Source organism: Cetorhinus maximus, chromosome 13 (genome assembly GCF_964194155.1).
Source record: "Cetorhinus maximus chromosome 13, sCetMax3.hap1.1, whole genome shotgun sequence".
In the NCBI taxonomy this organism is placed as follows: Eukaryota; Metazoa; Chordata; class Chondrichthyes; order Lamniformes; family Cetorhinidae; genus Cetorhinus; species Cetorhinus maximus.
The window spans coordinates 116,807,654-116,828,200 of record NC_135891.1 but is presented as its reverse complement, the minus strand read 5'-3'; the positions used below and the strand labels follow the sequence as shown (position 1 = coordinate 116,828,200).

The 20,547-nt window shown below is 47.0% G+C and overlaps 1 protein-coding gene across 2 annotated transcripts in view; it reads right to left on the bottom strand.

The window, feature by feature from the left end:
• Window positions 1-1,952: 1,952 nt before the first annotated feature.
• The window catches only part of LOC144688997 (uncharacterized), a 37,615-nt gene continuing 19,020 nt past the window's right edge, over window positions 1,953-20,547 (bottom strand). Inside the window, exons 2-9 of one of the 2 annotated variants that reach the window (XM_078556084.1) lie at window positions 16,659-16,811; window positions 15,551-15,656; window positions 13,904-14,030; window positions 7,870-11,307; window positions 6,714-6,876; window positions 4,229-4,388; window positions 2,893-3,022; window positions 1,953-2,154 (exon numbers count right to left, since the gene is read on the bottom strand). In XM_078556084.1, coding sequence (XP_078412210.1) covers window positions 1,982-2,154; window positions 2,893-3,022; window positions 4,229-4,388; window positions 6,714-6,876; window positions 7,870-11,307; window positions 13,904-14,030; window positions 15,551-15,656; window positions 16,659-16,693 — 4,332 coding nt within the window. In that variant the 5' untranslated portion in view covers window positions 16,694-16,811 and the 3' untranslated portion in view covers window positions 1,953-1,981. Of the gene's footprint in view, window positions 2,155-2,892; window positions 3,023-4,228; window positions 4,389-6,713; window positions 6,877-7,869; window positions 11,308-13,903; window positions 14,031-15,550; window positions 15,657-16,658; window positions 16,812-20,547 lie in introns of those variants that run through there. The other variant, XM_078556085.1, reaches the window with a different exon arrangement.

Sequence of the window (20,547 nt, the reverse complement as noted above, 5' to 3'; positions counted from 1 at the left end):
GTGTGTTTCAACTTTCTCTTATCTTTAACTTACTAAAAGAATCACATTTTGAAAATAAATAGATATGTTCTTGGGAAGTGGGGTTTCACTGGCTAGGTCACATTTATCACAAAAATCCCAGATTCGTTACAGCGCAGGAGGCCATTTGGCCCTTCATTTCTGCACCAGCTCTCTGAATGTGCAATGCGCCTAGTGCCATTCCCCTGCAACTTCTTCCTTTTCAAACAACATCCAACTCTCTCTCGAAAGCCTTGATTGAACCTGCCTCCCCCACACTCTCAGGCAGCGCATTCCAGATCTTAACCACTCGCTGCGCAAAAAAGTTTCTCCTTCTATCTCCACTGCTTCTTTTGCCAGTTACCTTAAATCTATGCCCTCTTGCCCACCTGTAGTTGCCCTATTGATTTGGGACTGGAATTACATAAAGCGCAGACATGGGTAAGGATGGCAGGTTCCCTTCCCCAGAGGGCATTAGAATCATAGAATGATACAACACAGGTGGTCATTCGGCCCATCGTGCCTGTGGCAGCACTCTAAAAGAGCAATCCATTTAATTCTACTCCACTGTTCTTTCTGCACAGCCCCTGCAAATCTTTTTTCCCCTAAGTATTTATCCAATTCCCTTTGGAAAATTACTACGGTTTCCATTTCTGGTGACGCATTCCAGATTATTTTACATTCACTGTGTAAAAATACAGTTGCTTTTTTTTTAAAAAACCTCTCATGGTCATTTAATCTGTTGCTAGCTCACAAATCGCCAAATTTCACTCAATTCTACATCCCAACTCATCACGGCAGAGTTTGAACTCCCAAAGTCTGATGGCCAGTTTGGTACCGTAACCACTGGGACAACTTATTTTATATTTATTGATCTTAAGAAAAAAAAAAACCTTAAATATGCTTTTGTTTAATCAATTTAGACCTGGTCAGACCGTTGGAAGAAAACACTCAGAGGAGTTACAGACTCCAGCAGAACCATGGGATTCTGAGACATCAAAGACACTGGTACCCGGAGCATTTGGGAGGATCTTATTGCCAGATACCGACAGAGTTGCGGGCTCAGGAACGGCTCAACCACAGCCCTCTGGACGTCAACAGAAGGCAGCATTTTAAAAACAGCGTTAAAAAGTTACGGTAAAAAGTATAGGATAGGGAAAGGTTGTACCTTTTAGCTAATCCACTGTGACAGAGCATGATGAAGAGGTTTTCACCTGCTATTTCCCCAGAAAAATATTCCTCGATCGTGGATCATATATATTGAGGGAAAGGCAGGCACACCTAGGGAGGGAAAAGTCAGTCACCCCACAGGAGCCCCCCTGTATATAGATGGGCTTTCACGATAACCAGGGCCAGGGGTGTGACTGCTACAAGCTACTCGGAAGCTGCAGGACAGAGAAAGCTCCTCACAGAAATAAATGCAGTTTTGAGAAAAGGGTAAGGGTTGGGAAACTTCTTCCGATGGAGATTGCTTCCTCACAGTTTATACCCCTTCTCCCCAAGTTCTGGTGAGCTGCACTATTTATAAAAGTGCCCAGCCAATCAAGCTCAACGTCTCTGTGCAATGTAATGCTTGAATGCACCAGCAGGAGGTGCCCATGAGCAAATGGGCGGTGAATTGTATGGCAGCAACCCCTCTCACCCTCCTGTGTGCGTGTGTGTGTGTGTGCATGTGGGGGGAGGAGATGGGAGTACCCCCCTCCCCTGGACACCAAGGTCCATGACCAGAAGCATGAGGGTGCTCATGCTGCCACTCTGTAGAATGCTAGCGCGCCAACTAAGAGGTTGCATTGTTAGGAAGCAAATCTGTTGAAATCTGGGGTGCAGGTGCTGAGCCCCATTAACTGATACCCACTTAGGTGAAGAGGGCAGAGCCAGCCTGCCTCAGAGGTTCATTCGAAAGAAGCTGCTTGCGTGACAGGCGTTGCCACTTGTTGGGCAGCGGGGGCGGGGGGGGGGGGGTGTCTGATGCGTTGCCCGCCTTTCACTGCCCGATCCTGAGGTCGGCCGGACGCAGCTGCCGCTCCCCCTCTGCCAGAAAGATCTGCGACGCTCGGCCGAGCATGTGAACCCCCAGCCGTCGGCGTCGCTTCATCGGCCAGGTCGCAACAACACCGTAATAATCCCCGCGCTTCTTGTTGGTCAACATCTGCAGGCCTGGAGCCAATAAAAAAAACAAGACAAAGAACTCACATTAATCCAGTGCTTCACCAGCCCAGGGTGGCCTCCAAAGTCCTTCACAGCCACTTCATAGGGTGACCAGCCTCAAGCTCTTTAGAATAGAGAAGGCGGAGGGGGTGATCGATAGAGGTTCTTTACGATAACAAAAAGGTTTGATGGGGTAAACGTGGAGATGTTTACACATGCGGGTGAGATCAGAAATAGCGGCCGTAAACGTAAGGCAGCTTTTAATAAATCCAATAGGGAACTCAGCAACAACATAATCAAAGGGGTAAGTTTTAAGGAGTGTCGTAAAGGAGGGAAGTGAGGTGGCGTTGCGGAGAGATTTAGCAAAGCTTCTCCAGTGCCTAGGGCCTGCCAACTGAAGGCACGGCTGCTAATGACGGAGTGATAAAAAAATCGAGGATGTGCAAGAGACCAGAATTGGATGAGCGCAGAGATCTCACTCAGTTCTAGGGCTGGAGGAGATTGCAGAGATAGGGAGGGGGCGAGGCCACGGGTTGAAAACAAGAATGAGAATTTTAAAACCGAGACCTCGCTTAACCATGAGCACAGAGGTGATGGGTGAAAGGAGCTTGGTGTGACTTAGGATATGGGGCAGCCAAGTTTTGGATGAGCTCATGTCCACAAAGGATGCTGGCGAGGAGAGTATTGGAATAGTCAAGTCCAGAAGTAAGATATAAATACATGCTGTAAAATTACACTCTGACTCACCCAGCGCATCCACCATGCATGCCTCCCGGGTGTATGCCTCTACAGGAATAACGTTCTGGAAACAATGCAGAGAAATCACCCCTTGGCCACTCTCCCAGATATCCAGAATCTGCTTCAGTTTTGCACTCACCTGAATGTGGGGCAGGAGGAGGAAAGCTGAGCACATACGAATAACAGTTTTAACAACAGGTTAACCTGCAAAATACTGGGCAGTGATCTGGCCTGGACTTTTAATCTATAGATTGCGCATCCGAATCCCTTCCCTGTGGCAAATTGAGAATTTGGATATAGATTTTTTTTAAAATAAAGAACTGGAAATAAAAAAGTTGGTATCAATAAAAGCGACTATGAAGCTGTTAACGACAGGAGGAGACTCTTCAGCCCCTCAAGCTTGTTCCTTCATTCAATGGGATTGTGGCTGATCTGTCAATTGATCTGTAGTTAAAATCCCAACTAGTTTCACCAATGTCCTTCAGGGATGGAAACCTGCCGTCTTAACCTAGTCTGGCCATCCATGTGACTCCAGACCCATGCCAGTACAGTTGACTCCTAAAGTTTCTCTGAGGGGGCTCAACAGGACACTCAAAGGGAGCGTGGGTAATAAACGTCAACCTTACCTCAGTGCCCAGGGCCAGGGACATACAAATTACGAGGAGAAGGCCCTTCGGGCCCTTGAGCCTGCTCTGTCTTTTGATAACATCTTGGCTGACTTGACTGTGGCCTCAACTCCATTTTCCTTCCCACTCCCTTGATCCTTTGGTTCCCTTGTTAGTGAAGAATCTAACTTTGCCTTAAGAATATTCACTAACCCGGCTTCCACTGCTCTCTGAGGGAGAGAATTCCGCAGGTTCAAGACCCTCAGAGGAAAAACTTCTCCGCGTCTCCGTCTTAAATGGGAGAGCCCTTATTTTTAAACTGTGTCCCCTAGTTCCAGTCTCTACACAAGGGGAAACACTCTCAGCGTTCCACCCTGTCAAGTCCATTCAGCATCTTATATGTTTATAAGGTCACCTCTCATTCTTCTAAACTCCAATGGGCACAGACCCTGCCCAACCTTTCTTCATATGATATGATACCCCCACCAGCACCACCGCCCCGGACCCCCCCTCAATCCCAGCAATCAGCTGAGGGTTCTACAAACATCAGCCGCAAGATTCCCCCTGCACCAATCACAACCCAGTGACCACCACCGCCCCCCCATGGAATGCAGGGCAATAGCAAAGTCCACATGCTCTCCACCAACAAGTAAAAGATTCAGACATTCATAATACTTTGTTGAAGTAGAATCTTATGAATCTAAAGCAAATCAATTGAAGATCCACTCTGTCCTGTTTACCTGATTAGTGTTATTTTTAAAATGCGTCAGAGCATCATAGAGGTGACAGTAGGGTCTGGAACGCTTCCCTTTTCCCACATAGAAGATGGAGCTGACAAACGTGCGGAAGCACTCTGCAGAGCTCAATGTGTGACACCGGGCTGGCAGGTTCTTGGTGACCCTGCGGAGGTCGGGGGGAGAAAGGGAGGGCGGAGGAGGGGGGAGAAAGGGAGGGCGGAGGAGGGGGGAGAAAGGGAGGGCGGAGGAGGGGGAGAGAAAGGGAGGGCGGAGGAGGGGGGGAGAAAGGGAGGGCGGAGGAGCGGGGGAGAAAGAGAGGGTGGAGGAGGGGGGTGGAGAGGACGGAGGAGGGGGGTGGAGTGGATGTGGAGGGGGGTGGAGTGGACGGAGGAGGGGGGTGGAGTGGACGGAGGAGGGGGGTGGAGTGGACGGAGGAAGGGGGTGGAGTGGACGGAGGAGGGGGGTGGAGTGGACGGAGGAGGGGGGTGGAGTGGACGGAGGAGGGGGGTGGAGTGGACGGAGGAGGGGGGTGGAGTGGACGGAGGAGGGGGGTGGAGTGGACGGAGGAGGGGGGTGGAGTGGACGGAGGAAGGGGTGGAGAGGATGGAGGAGGGGGGTGGAGAGGACGGAGGAGGGGGGTGGAGAGGATGGAGGAAGGCAAATAATAAGAGGTAAATCGAAAGGAAAATTCACAAGAGTTTATATCCTTTCACTGTGTTTTACAAATCTAATCTGTAGTTGAAAAAAAAAATTAACATTTTCCTCCCGCCAAATCGTAGATCTGTAAAAACTCAGAATAGGAAAATAGGAATCGCAAGGCAAAAAAAATAAAACGCCAACCGGTCACTTCACCTTTGGAAATAGAGCGTCAGACCAATCACCATCAATGACAACTTGTATTTATATAGCGCCTTTAACACCGTAAAACACCTAAAGACACTTCACAGGTGTTCTCAAACATAATTGAGCACTGAGTGATGTATGGTGATATTAAGACAGTTGACCAAATCGGTAATGTTAAGGAGCATCTTAAAGGAGGAGAGAGTGGATGACGGAGATGCAGAGAGGTTTAGGGAAGGAATTCCAGAGTTTGAGGTATCAGCAGCTGAGGGCATGATTACCAGCGGCAGAGCGATTAAAATCAGGTATGCGCCAGGGACTAGTTCCAGGGATGAGGAACTTGGGTTGTGTGGATAGATTGGAGAAGTTGGGCTGTTCTCCTTGGAGAAGAGAAGGTTGAGGGGAGATTTGAAAGAGGTGTTCAAAATCATGAAGGGTCTGGACGGAGTAGGGGGAGGGAAACTTCTGGTTGGCGGAAGGATCGAGAACCAGAGGACACCTAGTGAATGGCAGAACAGCCAACCATAACATGCAGGTAAGCTTTTTATGTAGCGAGTGGTCAGAGCCTGCAACGTATTGCCTGAGAGGGTGATGGAAGCAGATTCAATTGAGGCTTTCAAAAGGGAATTAGACAATTAACTGAATAGGAAATATTTGCAGGCCCACAGGAAAAGGGCTGGGAATTGGGACTGGGTGAGCTGCTCTTGCAGAGAGCTGGCATAGACACAATGGGCTAAATGGCCTCATTCTGTGCTGTAACCAATCTACAATTCAATATAGTGAGCTGACCATAATCTTGTTCGAGATCAGCATGCCTGTTACAAATCTGACTCAGGTTGTTGGATTTTGTGGGTCGAGGGGCTCAGATCCTCACCAGGATTCATCCACTAAATCAGGAAGGGAACCAACAATGATGCAGTTCCAATGCATGCATCAACTCGAAACCTGGGGCTGGATGGTGCACAGTGCGTTTTCATCTCAGCTCCACCCGAGCAACTGAAACGCTCACCGCAAGGGTTCTAACGTTGAACCAGTTTACAGTCTCAATCTGCATACTGGTTAGTTCTGAGGTTGGGGCTAAGTTGCTGGGACAGTGCAGAGGGAGCTTTACCCTGTATCTAACCCCGTACTGTACCTGTCCTGGGAGTGTTTGATGGGGACGGTGTAGAGGGAGCTTTACTCTGTATCTAACCCCGTGCTGTACCTGCCCTGGGAGTGTTTGATGGGGACAGTGTAGAGGGAGCTTTACTCTGTATCTAACCCCGTGCTGTACCTGTCCTGGGAGTGTTTGATGGGGACGGTGTAGAGGGAGCTTTACTCTGTATCTAACCCCGTGCTGTACCTGCCCTGGGAGTGTTTGATGGAGACAGTGTAGAGGGAGCTTTACTCTGTATCTAACCCCGTGCTGTACCTGTCCTGGAAGTGTTTGATGGGGACAGCGCAGAGTGAGCTTTACTCTGTATCTAACCCTGTGCTGTACCTGCCCTGGGAGTGTTTGATGGGGACAGCGCAGAGTGAGCTTTACTCTGTATCTAACCCCGTGCTGTACCCGTCCTGGGAGTGTTTGATGGCAACAAATCCCTGTTTCATCCCCAAGCATGAACATTTCTCCACGCGATTTAAATCTGAAGACAGCATAAGACTGTACCTGGGATCGAGGAGTAAGTAATTGAAGCTGGATTTGAGGAGGCCCTCCCTCCACTTGCGATTCTGGTCAGGCTGATCAAATTGCTGCACTAAAGCTAGTTCTTCCTGACTGCAGTCTGGGAAGACAAACGTTTCCAGACTCTGACAGAGCTCTGGACTGTAACCTGTGTAACAGAAAACAAGGTGAGCAGGTGGAGGCTGCACTGATATTTGCATCATGTAAGATTTCCACTGCAGTTACAGAAATAGATTTAATGTATTTGGTGGAAAGATTGGGGGGAGTCAAGGACAATTTTTTTTTCACCGGAAGGCTGGTGGGTGTCTGGAACTCTGCCTGAAATGGTGGCAGCGACAGAAATCCTCACCACATTTAAAAATATTTGGATTTGCACTTGGAAGTGCTGTAACCTACAGGGCTGCGGACTAAGAGCTGGAAGATGGGATTAGACTAGGTATTTCTCCTTCAGCTGGCACAGACACAATGGGCTGAATGGCTTTCTTCTGCACTGCAAATCTATGAAAGCAACTAACAGAAGAGAAAAAACTTCTCATTCACATAAGCCGAGATCTCTCTTACTTGACCAGTTGAATTAGTTACGTATAAGAAACTTTGCAGCCAATGAACTACACTGTTAGTGTCGTCACTGTTGTAATGCAGGAAATGCAGCAGCCAATTTGTGCGCAGTAAGCTCCCACAAACAAGGGGATAATGATCTGATAATGTGTGCTTTTTTAAAAAAACAAGTGATGCTTGTTGAGGGATTAATATTGACCAGGATGCTGGGGAGAATGCCCCTGCTCTTCAAATAGTGCTGTGGAATCCAGTTTTTATGTCCACGTGAAAGGGCTGATAGGGCCTCAGTTTAACGTTTCATCCAAAAGTGCAGCACTCCCTCTGGTCTGTGCAAGGAGCATCAGCCTGAATTATCTGCTCAAGTCTGAGAGGAGCTCAAGCCCCACTCCTGACTCTGGAGGTGAGCGCTATCCGTTGACCCATGACACATTATAGGGGATGATTGCAGTCTACGTATATCGAGCTTTCTATGCCTCTGTTGGGCAAATTAGAGTAGATATTAGACAGACATAGAGGTCATTCCTTGGGCATGTTTCTGGGCTGTGACAACAATCTACAAGCAAGACTCAATTCCCCAACTTACTTGTAAACTGTTGTGGCTTCCTGGGGAGGGGCTCCTTTCCAATCCTGTCCAGATAACGCAGGTAAACCTTTCGGGTAAAGTCTGTTATTGGTCCAGGGTCTTCTCCGTAATCTTTAAGCTGCCTTCGTATCTGACTGTTAGATAAGAGCAGGAGGCGCGGAGACAATTTTGGCACTCCATCGCCAGATGGCAGGTTTTCTTTCTCCTTGGCACAGGCCTCTCTGTTCGTGTAGGACCTCCAGTCATAGATGACTGTCTCCTCAGAGCCTGAAGTGCTCAGGTTCTCAAAGCTTGTGTCCTTGCAAGGGTAACGGCGCTCTATCAAGGTATGGCCCTCCTCGGTGTCAGTGTAAAGGTACTCCACCGTCTCGCTTACACTGCTGTTAACTGGGCGACCGCCGGGAGAAAGCTGGAGGTCAAGGCTGCCCAAAAGGCTTTGCCATTCGGCATTGTGGTTTGGTATTTTTGACAGGCGGTCTTCAATAGACCGTTTGGAAAAGCTACACCTTCGGTCCCTATTTCCCAGTTGCAAAGTGGCATCCTCCAGCCTGGTGCTTTCACACACGTTGCTGTTTTGGGGAAAGGCCTCGCTCTCAGCCTCGGGTTCTCCAGCTAGTGGCACCGGACTAAGACGCAGAGAGGAAGGCCTAGGCAACTCTGCAGCATCACACAATTCCCGTTCTCTTTCTGATACTTTCAGCTCACTTCGCAAGTCATTATCTTCGGGAGAGCATGTGGTATCACCTTCCCCTGAAGGCTTATTGGATCTCATCTGACTGTCGTCACTGGCTTTCACATCAGGTTGAACCACCTCTGTAGCGGACTGCCTGATGGGTGGGCAAAAACAGCCATCTCGGTTGGTATCTCCATATTCTTTGGGGTTCACAGGATGTGGAAATGGTGCTTTCTGGCTTCCTACGCTGGCTTCAGTTACACTTTTCAAGCTGAGGGGGTGTTTGTTGCTGTTTGCATCATGCGTTGGCGATGAAGGTTGGGCTGTTCTTTTTTCATGATTAGCATTTAGGAATGGTACAGTGTCAAAGCTTGCAAGTTCTGGGTCTGGGCGCAAAGCTGCCAATGGTGGGACAGTCCATTTCTCATGATCATTATGTCTGATAAAGGGAACAGTGTCAAAATCTGCATCTTTATCATCTGGAGAGTGAGGAAAGGAGCGAGTTTCATCTTCATCCTCTGCACCCTGGGAAACAGCAGATCCATTGCTGAGTGAACCAAACCAACCAGATGGGCTTCCAGTATCTTCCACCTGCTGTTTGCGGACTCGTCTAACTCTAGTTGGCAGGGCAAGTGTTTGCTCGAAAAGTGAAGGATCATAACTTCTTAACGAGGAGTTGGCCAATCGACTCTTGGTGCGTGGAGTAACAAAAGGTGACAATCTATCGTTGCTGAGTTGCGACTGCTTTGTTTCAGTTGCTAACGTGATGTTCTTTAGTAACTTTTCCAACCCCGAGCCACCTTCACCTTCTTTCTCGTCCTCAATTGATGAATATTCTTCATCTAAACTCGGTTGGGTTTTGCTTCCTGCATTATTGTTAATGGAAACAGAATCCCTAGATGGTGTCCCAAGGCTTGGATCATTGACATGGATAGTGAAAGACGAAGATTTTTTGGCAGACAGCATCAACGAACCTGGAAAATTCCCATCTTCTATACAGCCCCTGGCAGAAACAAGCTCTACCACAGACTGATCCCCTCGATTACACTTGTGATTTTTATTGTTTGTTTCTGCAGCTGTGAACGTCTCCAGGCTTGATTCATTTTCACCATTGAGCATTGCCTGCTGCTTCATGTTGCACGTGACTGCATTTATCTGTCCCTCGTCGATATAGCTGTTTGCACAGGTGGATCCTGCACGCGAGCTGTGTACAATGTCATTGTCACTTGGGTTGATTAGGATGCTATGGGAAAGACTTGCATCGCGGTGGCAACACTGCCTTTGAGGAGTTGGAGAATTGCAGTTGGGCTGCTCGCCGTTCCTTTGCGAAGGAGAATCTTTCACCATTTTCTCAAAGAACTGGGAATCTTTGAAAGGAAGAGTCTGTATATCTCTAGTGTGTATCAGCTGGGTGTTAACTGTTGCAATCTCACCTGTAGACTCCGAAGCAGATTTGTCCTGGTTCCTGCCTGAAGGAGTTTGCTGCACTAAACATTGGCCTGTGTCCGCCTGGCTCATTGGATCTTCCTGAACCGGCTGCGTGTGACTTGTAGGCCCGAGGTTCCCGACTGCGCTGGGGAAAACCCCAGATCCACTTTCGCAGCTACAGAATAGGCTGCTGCTTGAACACGAAATCGAGACTGAAGCTTTGGGATCACTACCATTATGTTGGGCTATGTCAGCATATGGAGGGTATCCATCATTGACTGTCCCCATGGTATAGTCTAAAGTGTCCTCAAGGAGAATCGTAGTGTCTTTATGCAGGTTGTTATGTAGAACAGTCGAATTTCTGTGTTCAAATACATAGACATGATCTGGTGAAGTTATGTCAATGCCTTTGCCTCTAGATGGTCTTACTAAAAGCTCAGAATCACAAAATCCTTTGTCTTTGGCATGGTCAAGCATAGTGTTTGAAAGAGATTCACTGGACTGAGATCGTTCCTTTGAAGTGCAGGTACAATCCAATTCAGAGAGCCACTCTATGTCAACGAAAGCATCACCATCCTTGAAGACTTCCTTCTCTTCATACAAACCAATTGTTGCTCGCTGAGCTTGGAGAGGTTCAACTGGGAAGTACTGGGCTTCAGGGAGATGATTAGTTGAGTTATTCAATCCACAGTTCCCAACTGGACACAGCTGGGGTGCAGATGGAGGCAGAAAGCTCTCATCATCAATTGAGGTGTTCAGTCTTTGGCTCAGGGCTGGAGGGGGCTGGGTAGCAGACACAGGAAGAAAGCTCTCATTGTCCTGAAGAGTTAGCTCCTGGTCTGCTGGTGTATGCTCCTCATCGGAGTCAGTTGCAGTATTTAATTCATTTAAAGTCTGCTCTTCAAACTTTCCAAAGGTAGACACACGAGTACTTGACAACACACAACTGTCAAGGGTCAGTTCTGTAGTTTCACCAACAATGTGGTGTTTACTCCTGTCCTCAGCAATGTCCATTTGATGTCCTGGTCCCCGTGGTTTCATTGTTCCTGACTGGGACCTGGGCCATGGTGATTCAGACCATACCGATGTATCTTCTCCCAAAGGGTTACTCCTCAGGTTTACTTTCGCTGAGTAGCCACTTGGCTGTTGACTGACATTGCTGGAGTCAGTGATGCCAAACTCCAGCTGTCTGTGGGTTGAGGATTGCTGGGTTCCGCTGATTGGATGAAATTCTTGACTCCTTCCAGGAAGCTTGTCCGTCTTGTGGCTCTCTGTGATGCCGAGCTCAGCTGGATCAGCAAAGAAATGAAAATCCCTCCTGACTCTTCGATAGCAGACTGCAAGAAACCAAAAGATCAACCAAGCAGTTAGTAACATTCAAAATAAATGGTCTTCATCTGACCCGCCTAAACCCATGCTGTTTTCTGCTTGTTCTGGATAGGGACAAATAAGATCATAAGAAATAAGAGGAGCAGGCTCAAGGAGCCTGCTCTGTCATTCAATAAGATCATGAGTGATTGGATTGTGGCCTTAACTCCACTTCCTTGCCTGCCCCCCATCACTCTGGACTCCCTTGTAGATCAAAAATCTGTCCAACTCAAGTCTTGAATATATTCAACCAGCCCCCCCACACTGTGCTCTGTGGGAGAGAATTCTGAAGACTAATGACCTACTGAGAAATGAAATTCCTCTTCATCTCAGTCTTGAATGGGATACCCCCTATTTTTAAACTGTGTACCCTAGTCCTTGATTCCCCCGCAAGGAGGAACATCCTCCAATCATCTAATGGAACTGCAGTGGTGCATGAGTCTCCCTAACTCTCTCCCCTCCTCAAGAAGAGGGGGAAAAATTGAGAGAAAGGAGAATTTAGCCTGGCTTGGCACCTCTTGGATTTCAAACTCTTGGTTCGACACATTTTCTCCTTCTGTTAGAATTTAACTCAACTCTAAATTCTCCTGCCATTGCTCATTAACAAATGATATGATTTATTGTTGAGGTCCCTTAATGAACCACCATCTCTGTAACCCCCGCTCCCTTCTAACACCACCCCATCCTGTACCCCCCCACAACATCTTGAAAACTTTCGTGAATGACAAATAATCATGAATAGGGCATCGGATGATGAGTTCAAATGGGTTGACCAAGCTTTTGGTTATCTGCCTCATGCTCGTTGTCAAATTTAGTTTGTTAATCACTCCATTGAATTGTGTTGGGACGTTTTACTATGTTAAAGGTACTAGATAAATGCAAGTTGTTGTTGTCAACCCCCCCCCCCCCCCCACCTGCCCGGTCACCCAATCCAAAAAGGTGGGGCTTTGCTCAAGTACTGGGGGAAAGAGAGAAGCTGCGACTTCATCTAGTGTCATAAAAGGGTGGGGGGAAAGTCGCTGATGACAGCAGCGACACAGGTTTTAATTGGTGGAATAAAATGAACGGGAAATGTTTGAATTTTTAAAATTAAAATTTAAAGCTCAAATGATATAAAATTAAATCAGCTCAGATGGAAAGAGGGAAAAATGGCAGTTTCCGTGCAATTATTACAGACGTATAAAAAAAATTCCTGTGAAAGGTCGGCCCTTCGAAAGAAAAAAAAGACCAATCTTTCATTCAGCCAACTGCAATTTTAGGTGGATGGAGCCAAAGTCTTTCTGTTGGCTGACTGCCCAAAGCAAAATGAGCCTGGATCATTTTCAGCTCAATTGTCAGTGGCTACCAGATTATACCGCAATAACTGCCTTACAGTGGCAGAAGGATCAGTAAACACCTCAGGACGGTATCTTCTCCTGAAGTGTAAGATTTTGCATTTCCCACACCAACCATTCTTCCAACTCTCAGAAACAGCTCGCCAATTTTATGTGAATTAGTGTTGAATTGTCATGGGTCAACACTCAACAAGTGATTGGCAAAACGACCAGAGGTGACATGAAGAAACCATTTTTAAATGCACAGCGAGTTGTCCTGATCTGGAATGCATTGCCTGAAAGGATAGCGGAAGCAGTAGTTTTTTTCAAAACGGAATTGGATAAAAATTTACAGGGCTATTGGGAAAGAGCAGGGGAGTGGGATTAATTGGATAGCTCTACCAAAGAGTCAGCACAGACATGATGGTTCAATGGACTCCTCCTGTGCTACATCATCCCATAATCCACCTTCAAGTTGGTAATGTCACTAAAGAAGGCCACAGAGCAGTCGAGGTGCCTTGGAAATGGTGACTTAATAGCATGGGACAAAGTTACATTGTTGGGATGGTATAATGATGGTGATGGCCCTATATTGATTCTCCTCCACCCTCAAAACCTCCCTCCCCCTCCCCATTAAACAGAGGTATACCCTTAGGAAAGATTGAACAGGTTGGGGTTCTTTTCTCTAGATTGAAGAAAGCCGAGAGATCTTTAAGATTATGAAAGGGTTTGATAGGGTAAATGGAGGGAAGATAGGAAACCAAAACTAGGGGCCATAAATATAAGACAGTCACTAATAAATCCAATAGGGAATTTAGGAGAAACATTTTTTTGTCCAGAATGGTGAGAATGTGGAACTCTCTGCCCTGGGGTTGGTTGAGGTGAATATCATAAATATATTTGAGAGGAGACTAGATAAGCATGAGTAAGAAAGGGATAGAAGGATATGTTGATGGGGTTAGATGAAATAAGATAGGCAGAGGTACATGTGATGCACCAAAACCAGCATGGATCAATTGGGCCAAATGGCCTATTTCTGTGCTGTGGATACTTTGTAGTGCCATAATGCTCAGTTGCTGAGGATACGGAGGCCAAATGAAACACACCCACAGTGGGCTGAGCGGTTTGTTAATGACAGGGCAGACTGGGGAATGGACCACCTGGAATCTTCCTGGCTCATACACACCAAATTATACAAGTAACCATTAACCATCTGCTAAAGGGTTGAAAACAATTATGAGAGAGAATTGACCATATTGGTATGTGGGAGGGTCTTCCCTTGCATCCTCCAGCAGAGTGTAGCGGTGATACGCTTGCAGAATCTGACGACATTTCACATTTCCTTGCTCTTCAGCTAAGTCCACTGCCCTCAGTCCATCCTAGATTTTAAAACCAAACAGAGATTGACCTCGTGTTGCACATGATGCACTGCAGGATACAGCAAAGACAGATCAAACAAATACTGCGATATAGCTAAACTTCCTGCAAACTGCTGTCTCTGATAGTCTTTTTGAGGGAAGGAAGAGAGTTCTAGATTTCCACTCCCTCTCACATGAAGAACTGATTCTTATTTTCAGTCTTAACTGGACTGGCTCTAATTTTAAGATTGCGTGTGTTTGTTTCAGAATCCATCACAGGAAGTAGCTGCTTTGTATCCGTCTTCTACATTTATCATTTCAAACATCCTAATTAGATTACCTCATCAATCTTCAAATATTTAGTCATTTATCCCATTGCTGTTTGTGGGACCTTGCTCAGTGCACACTGGCTGTGGAATTTCCTACAATACAGGATCCTGGGCTTTATAAATAGAGGGATAGAGTTCAAAAGCAAGGAAATTATAGTGAACCAGTGTGGCCTCAACTGGAATAATGTCCAATTCTGGGCACCGCACTTTAGGAAGGACGTGAAGGCTTTAAGAGAGGGTGCAGAAAAGATTTTCAGGAATGGTTCAGGGATAAGGAACTTCAGTTACAAAGACAGATTGGAGAATCTGGGGCTGTTCTCCTTAGAGGACAGAAGGTGGAGAGGTGTTCAAGATCACGTGGGGCCTTAACAAAGTAGATTGGGAGAAACTGTTCCCGTGGGCGGTGCGTTGAGAACCAGAGGACACCAATTTAAGATGACTGCAAAAGAACCAGAGGCGACATGAGGAAAGACGTTTTTATGCAGGGAATGGTTGGCATCTGGAATGCACTGCCTGGGAGTGTGGTGGAGGCAACTTCAATCATGGTCTTCAACCAGGAATTGGATAACTATCTGCACAGATAAAATTGCAGGAAAGGGCAGGGGAATGGAATTAGCAGAGTGGAACAACTTGAGTTGGTCTCGCAAAGAGCTGGCATAGACACAATGGGCCAAACGTCCTCCTCCTGTACTGTAACAATTCCACCATGAAAAAAACCATGGCACTTCAAAAAAGAAAATTGACAGGCGTTTTGCTACCTCTCCTGGCCGTGTAAAGTGCTACATAATTATAGAATCCGACAGTACAGAGGGGCCGGGCCAACTCTTTGAAAGAGCCATATAATTAGCCCAATTTCCCACTGCTCTTCCCCATAGCCCTGGAAAATTTTCCCCATCAAGTATTTATCCAGTTCCCTTTTGGAAGTTATTATTGAATCTACCTCTGTCAACCTTCCAAGCAGCACATTCCAGATCATCATAATTCGCTGTGCAAAATAATTTCTCACCTCCACCCTGGCTCTTTTGCCAATGATATTAAATCTGTGTCTTCTACTAAATGATCCTCCTGCCACTGGGAATGGGCATAAATACAAAGTTCTTTCTTCTTTAATGCACAGCACAGGTTGACACTACCCATGATCAATTGGGCTATCGGGAATCTAGAGAAACACAAATCAGTCTGTATAGAAGAACAGTTACTTTGCTTAGTTACCTGGTCCAGGAGAGTTGGGTCTGCTCCATTTCTGAGCAACAGTTTCAAACTCTTGACACACCCCCAGGAGGCAGCTACGTGCAAGGGAGTGAGATCTTCAGTAGATCTATATAATGAAACAGATTGGGCAAGAATTGAATTTCAATAGTTTTCAACCTCATTAGATTGTTGTGCTAATGTCACTGGACTAGTAATCCAGAGGCCCAGGCCAATGCTTTGGGGACATGGGTTCAAATCCCATCAGTGGCAGCTGGTGGAATTTAAATTCAATTAATGAAAAATCTGGAACATAAAGCTAGTAAAAACAACTATCATCATTTGTTGTAAAAAAAATCCATCTGAAAATCTGCCATCCTTACCCAGTCTGGCCTACATGTGACGCCCATACCAACGTGGTTGACTCTTAATTGATCCCTGCAATAGCCTAACAAGAAACTCAGTGCAAGGGCAATTAGATATGGGCAATAAATGCTGGCCTTGCCATCGATGCTCACATCCCATGAAAGAATAAAATGGTCTCTACAAACATAACTCAGTGTTACAAGGATTTTGCTCTACAGCACTAGCGGCCACAGGCCAGTCACTGTATAACACTGGGTTACAACACTGGTAGACACAGGCCAGTCACTGTATAACACTGGGTTACAACACTGGCGGACACAGGCCAGTCACTGTATAACACTGGGTTACAACACTGGTGGACACAGGCCAGTCACTGGTAATAGTACAATTCAAGATTACTAAAATTATACAAAACCAGGTCATATAATATTAAAGTGTACAGTATGCATCCCCACCCCAACACCATCACAAATACTGACACACTCCCAGAACACCCCCTGTAAATACTGAAACGGTTCCGGAGACTCCCCCACCATACAAGCACCGACACACTCCTGGGGACCCCCCGCAGGTGCTGACATGTTCCATGCCATAGTTTCAGGAAAAGGTCCCAGTGATTCAGTGAAAAACATTATAAAAATGTTTGTTCGTGCAGTGCAACAGGAAAACGATGAGCACATTGAAAATGGAGTTTTAGGGCCTAAGTTTGAAAACCTGCACACTAAAATCAGCCCGGTGACATAGGTGACTACAAAGTGTCACTAACCTGACATTCGGATTTGCCCCATGCTGAATTAGCATTTTTAAACAGCGGATTCCACCTTCTGTGTCCTTCCCAGATGCCAAATGTAGAGCTGCTATTCCCTCAGGTAAAACCAGGTTGGGATCGGCGCTCCCCTTCAACCACTTCTCTAAGGAGCTGGGGAGGAAAGATAAGAGTAAGTGGGATAAAATCAGCTCACAGCCACCATCAGAGCAATACAGATTGGAACATCGGTGAAGGATTATTAGATCGGTTCTAAAGGGCCTCACACTAAGAGCTGGCAAACTCTTTAAATAAGTGTGGACATCACAGTCCAGTCTCAAACCGTCCTCAGCTGATGCACGTGAACAATTTGCATTTATATAGCACCTTAAATGCAGGAAACATCCCAGGCTGCTTCACAGAGTGTTAACAAAATTTGACACTGAGCCACACAACGAGATACTTGGGAAGGTGACCAAAAGCTCGGTCAAAAAAGTAGGTTTTAAGAAGAATCTTAAAGGAGCTAAAGCTGCAAGGAGCTTTAGAGAATTCCTGAGCTTACACCACAGAGTACCTACACCACACAGACTGCAGCGGTTCAAGAAGGTGCCTCACCACCACCTTAAGGGCAATTATAGATGGGCAAAAATTGCTGCCCTTGCCAGTGTTGCCCACATCCCATGAATGAATTTAAAAAAAAAGCTGATGTCACAGTCGCCAATGGTGGAACGATTAAAATCAGGGACACTCAAAGGCCCACAATTGAAGGAACGCAGAGATCTCAGAAAGTTGTAAGGCTAGAGAAGTTACAGAGCTAGGGAGGAGCAAGGACATGGAAGGGTTTGAAAACAAGGAGTATTTTAAAATTGAGGTGATGCGTGGACTGAGATCAAACGTGGCAGATATAGGGGTGACGGGTAACAGAGTTTGCACAAGTTAGGGTGCGGGCAGTAGGCCTCTGGCAAGTTCAGGTTTATGTAGAATGGAAGATGGGAGGCCAACCAGGAGAACATTAAGGTAGTGTGGCTGAAGGCAACAAAGACATGGATGAGGGTTTCAGCAGCAGATGAGCTGAGGCAGGAGCAGGGACGGGTGATGATGCAGAGGTCGCAAATAGGTGGTCCTGGTAATGGAGATGATGTGGTTGGAAGTTAAATAGGACTCCAAATACAGAAACCGACACGGAAGGAAAATATTGCAGCTGCTGGAAATCTGATATCAAAACAGAAACCGGTGGTAACACTCAGGAGGTCAGGAAACATCTGTGGTCAGGGGAGGTAGTGTGGGGAATGGGGGGAAGCAGAATTAACGTTTCAGGTTGTTGACCTTTCAACAGAACTGGAAAAAGCGAGAGCAGTTGAGGGGCAGTCCCCAAGTAAGGTGCAAAAATGCAGGAATCGACGGGGGAGGCGGAGTGGTATTGTTGCTGGACTAGTAATCCAGAGACCCACGGTAATGCTCTGGGGACCCGGGTTTGAATCCCACCACAGCAGATGGTGGAATCTGAATTCAATAAAAATCTGGAATTAAAAGTCTGATGGTGATTGTTGTAAAAACCCATCTGGTTCACAAATGCCCTTTAGGGAAAGAAATCTGCCATCCTTACCTGGTATGGCCTACATGTGACACCAGACCCATGGTTGACTCTTAAATGCCCTCTGAAATGGTTGAGCAAGCCACTCAGTTGTAACACACCGCTACAAAGTCTCAAAATAGGAATGAAACCGGACGGACCACCCGGCATCGACCTAGGCACCGGAAACAACAACGGCAATCTCAGCCCTGTCGACCCTGCAAAGACCTCCTTACAAACATCTGGGGGTGAGTGCCAAAATTGGGAGAGCTGCCCCACAGACTAGTCAAGCAACAGCCTGACATAGTCATACTCATGGAATCATACCTTACAGGTAATGTCCCAGACACCACCATCACCATCCCTGGGTATGTCCTGTCCCGCCGGCAGGACAGGCCCAGCAGAGGTGGTGGCACAGTGGTGTATAGTCGGGACGGAGTTGCCCTGCGAGTCCTCCACATCGACTCCGGACCACATGAAGTCTCATGGTATCAGGTCAAACATGGGCAAGGAAACCGCCTGCTGATTATCACATACTGCCTGCCCTCAGTTGGTGAATCAGTGCTCCTCCATGTTGGACACCACGTGGAGGAAGCACTGAGGGTGGAAAGGGCATAGAATGTACTCTGGGTGGGGGACTTCAATGCCCATCATCAGGTGAGGCTCAGTAGCGCCATTACTGACTGAGCTGGCTGAGTCCTAAAGGACATATGCTGCTAGGCAGGGTCTGCGGCAGGTGGTGATGGAACCACCAAGAGTGAAAAACATACTTGACCTCATCCTCACCAAACTGCCTGCTGCAGATGCATCTGTCCATGACAGTATCGGTAGGAGTGACCACCGCACAGTCGTTGTGGAGACAGAGTCCCACCTTCACATAGAGGATACCCTCCATCGTGTTGTGTGGCACTACCACTGTGCTAAATGGGATAAATTTCGAACAGATCTAGCAACTCAAGATTGGGCATCCATGAGATGTGTGGGCCATCAGCAGCAGAACTGTACTCAAACACAACCTGTAATCTCATGGCCCAGCACATCCCCCACTCTACCATTACCATCAAGCCAGGGGATCAACCTTGGTTCAAAGAAGAATGCAGGAAGGCATGCCAGTTAGCAAGCATAACTACAAATGAGGTGTCAACCTGGTCAAGCTATAACACAGAACTGCTTGCATGCCAAACAGGATAAGCAGCAAGTGACAGACAAAGCTAAGTGATCCCATAATCAACGGATCAGAGCTAAGCTCTGTAGTCCTACCACATCCAGTCGTGAATGGTGGTGGATAATTAAACAACTCACTGGAGGTGGCAGCGCCATAAATATCCTCATCCTCAATGATGGAGGAGCTCAGCACATCAGTGTAAACGATAAGGCTGAAGCGTTTGCTACAGTTTTCAGCTAGAAGTGCCGAGTGGATGATCCATCTCGGCCACCTCCGGAGGTCCCCAGCATCACAGACGTCAGCCTTCAGCCAATTTGATTCACTCCACACGATATCAAGAAACAACTGAAGGCACTGGATAATGCAAAGGCTATAGGCCCTGACAATATTCCGGCAATAGTACTGAAGACTTGTGCTCCAGAGCTTGCCGCGCCCCTAGCCAAGCTGTTCCAGTACAGCTACAACACTGGCATCTACCCAGCTATGTGGAAAATTGCCCAGGTGTGTCCTGTACACAAAAAGCAGGACAAATTGTACCCGGCCAATTACCACCCCATCAGTCTACTCTTGTTCATCAGTAAAGTAATGGAAGGGGTCACCAACAGTGCTATCAGGCAGCACTTGCTTAGCAATAACCTGTTCACTGATGCCCAGTTTGTGTTCTGCCAGGGCCACTCAGCTCCTGATCTCATTACAGCCTTGGATCAAACATGGGCAAAAGAGCTGAACTCCTGAGGTGAGGTAAGGTGAGAGTGACTGCCCTTGACATCAAGGCCGCATTTGACCGAGTGGCATCAGGAGCCCTAACAAAACGAGTCAATGGGAGTCAGGGGGAAAACTCCCTATTGGTTGGAGTCATACCAAGCACAAAGGAAGATGGTTGTGGTTGTTGGAGGTCAATCATCTCAGCTCCAGGACATCACCGGAGGTGTCCCTCAGGGTAGTTGCAAGTAACATTCGCACCACACAAATGCCAGGCAATGACCATCTCCAAGAAGAGAGAATCGAACCATCGCTCCTTGACGTTCAATGGCATTACCATCATTGAATCACTCGCTATCAACATCCTGGTGGGCACCATTGACCAGAAACTGAACTGGACTAGCCATATAAATACAATGGCTACAAGAGCAGATCAGAGGCTAGGAATCCTGCAACGAGTAACTCACCTC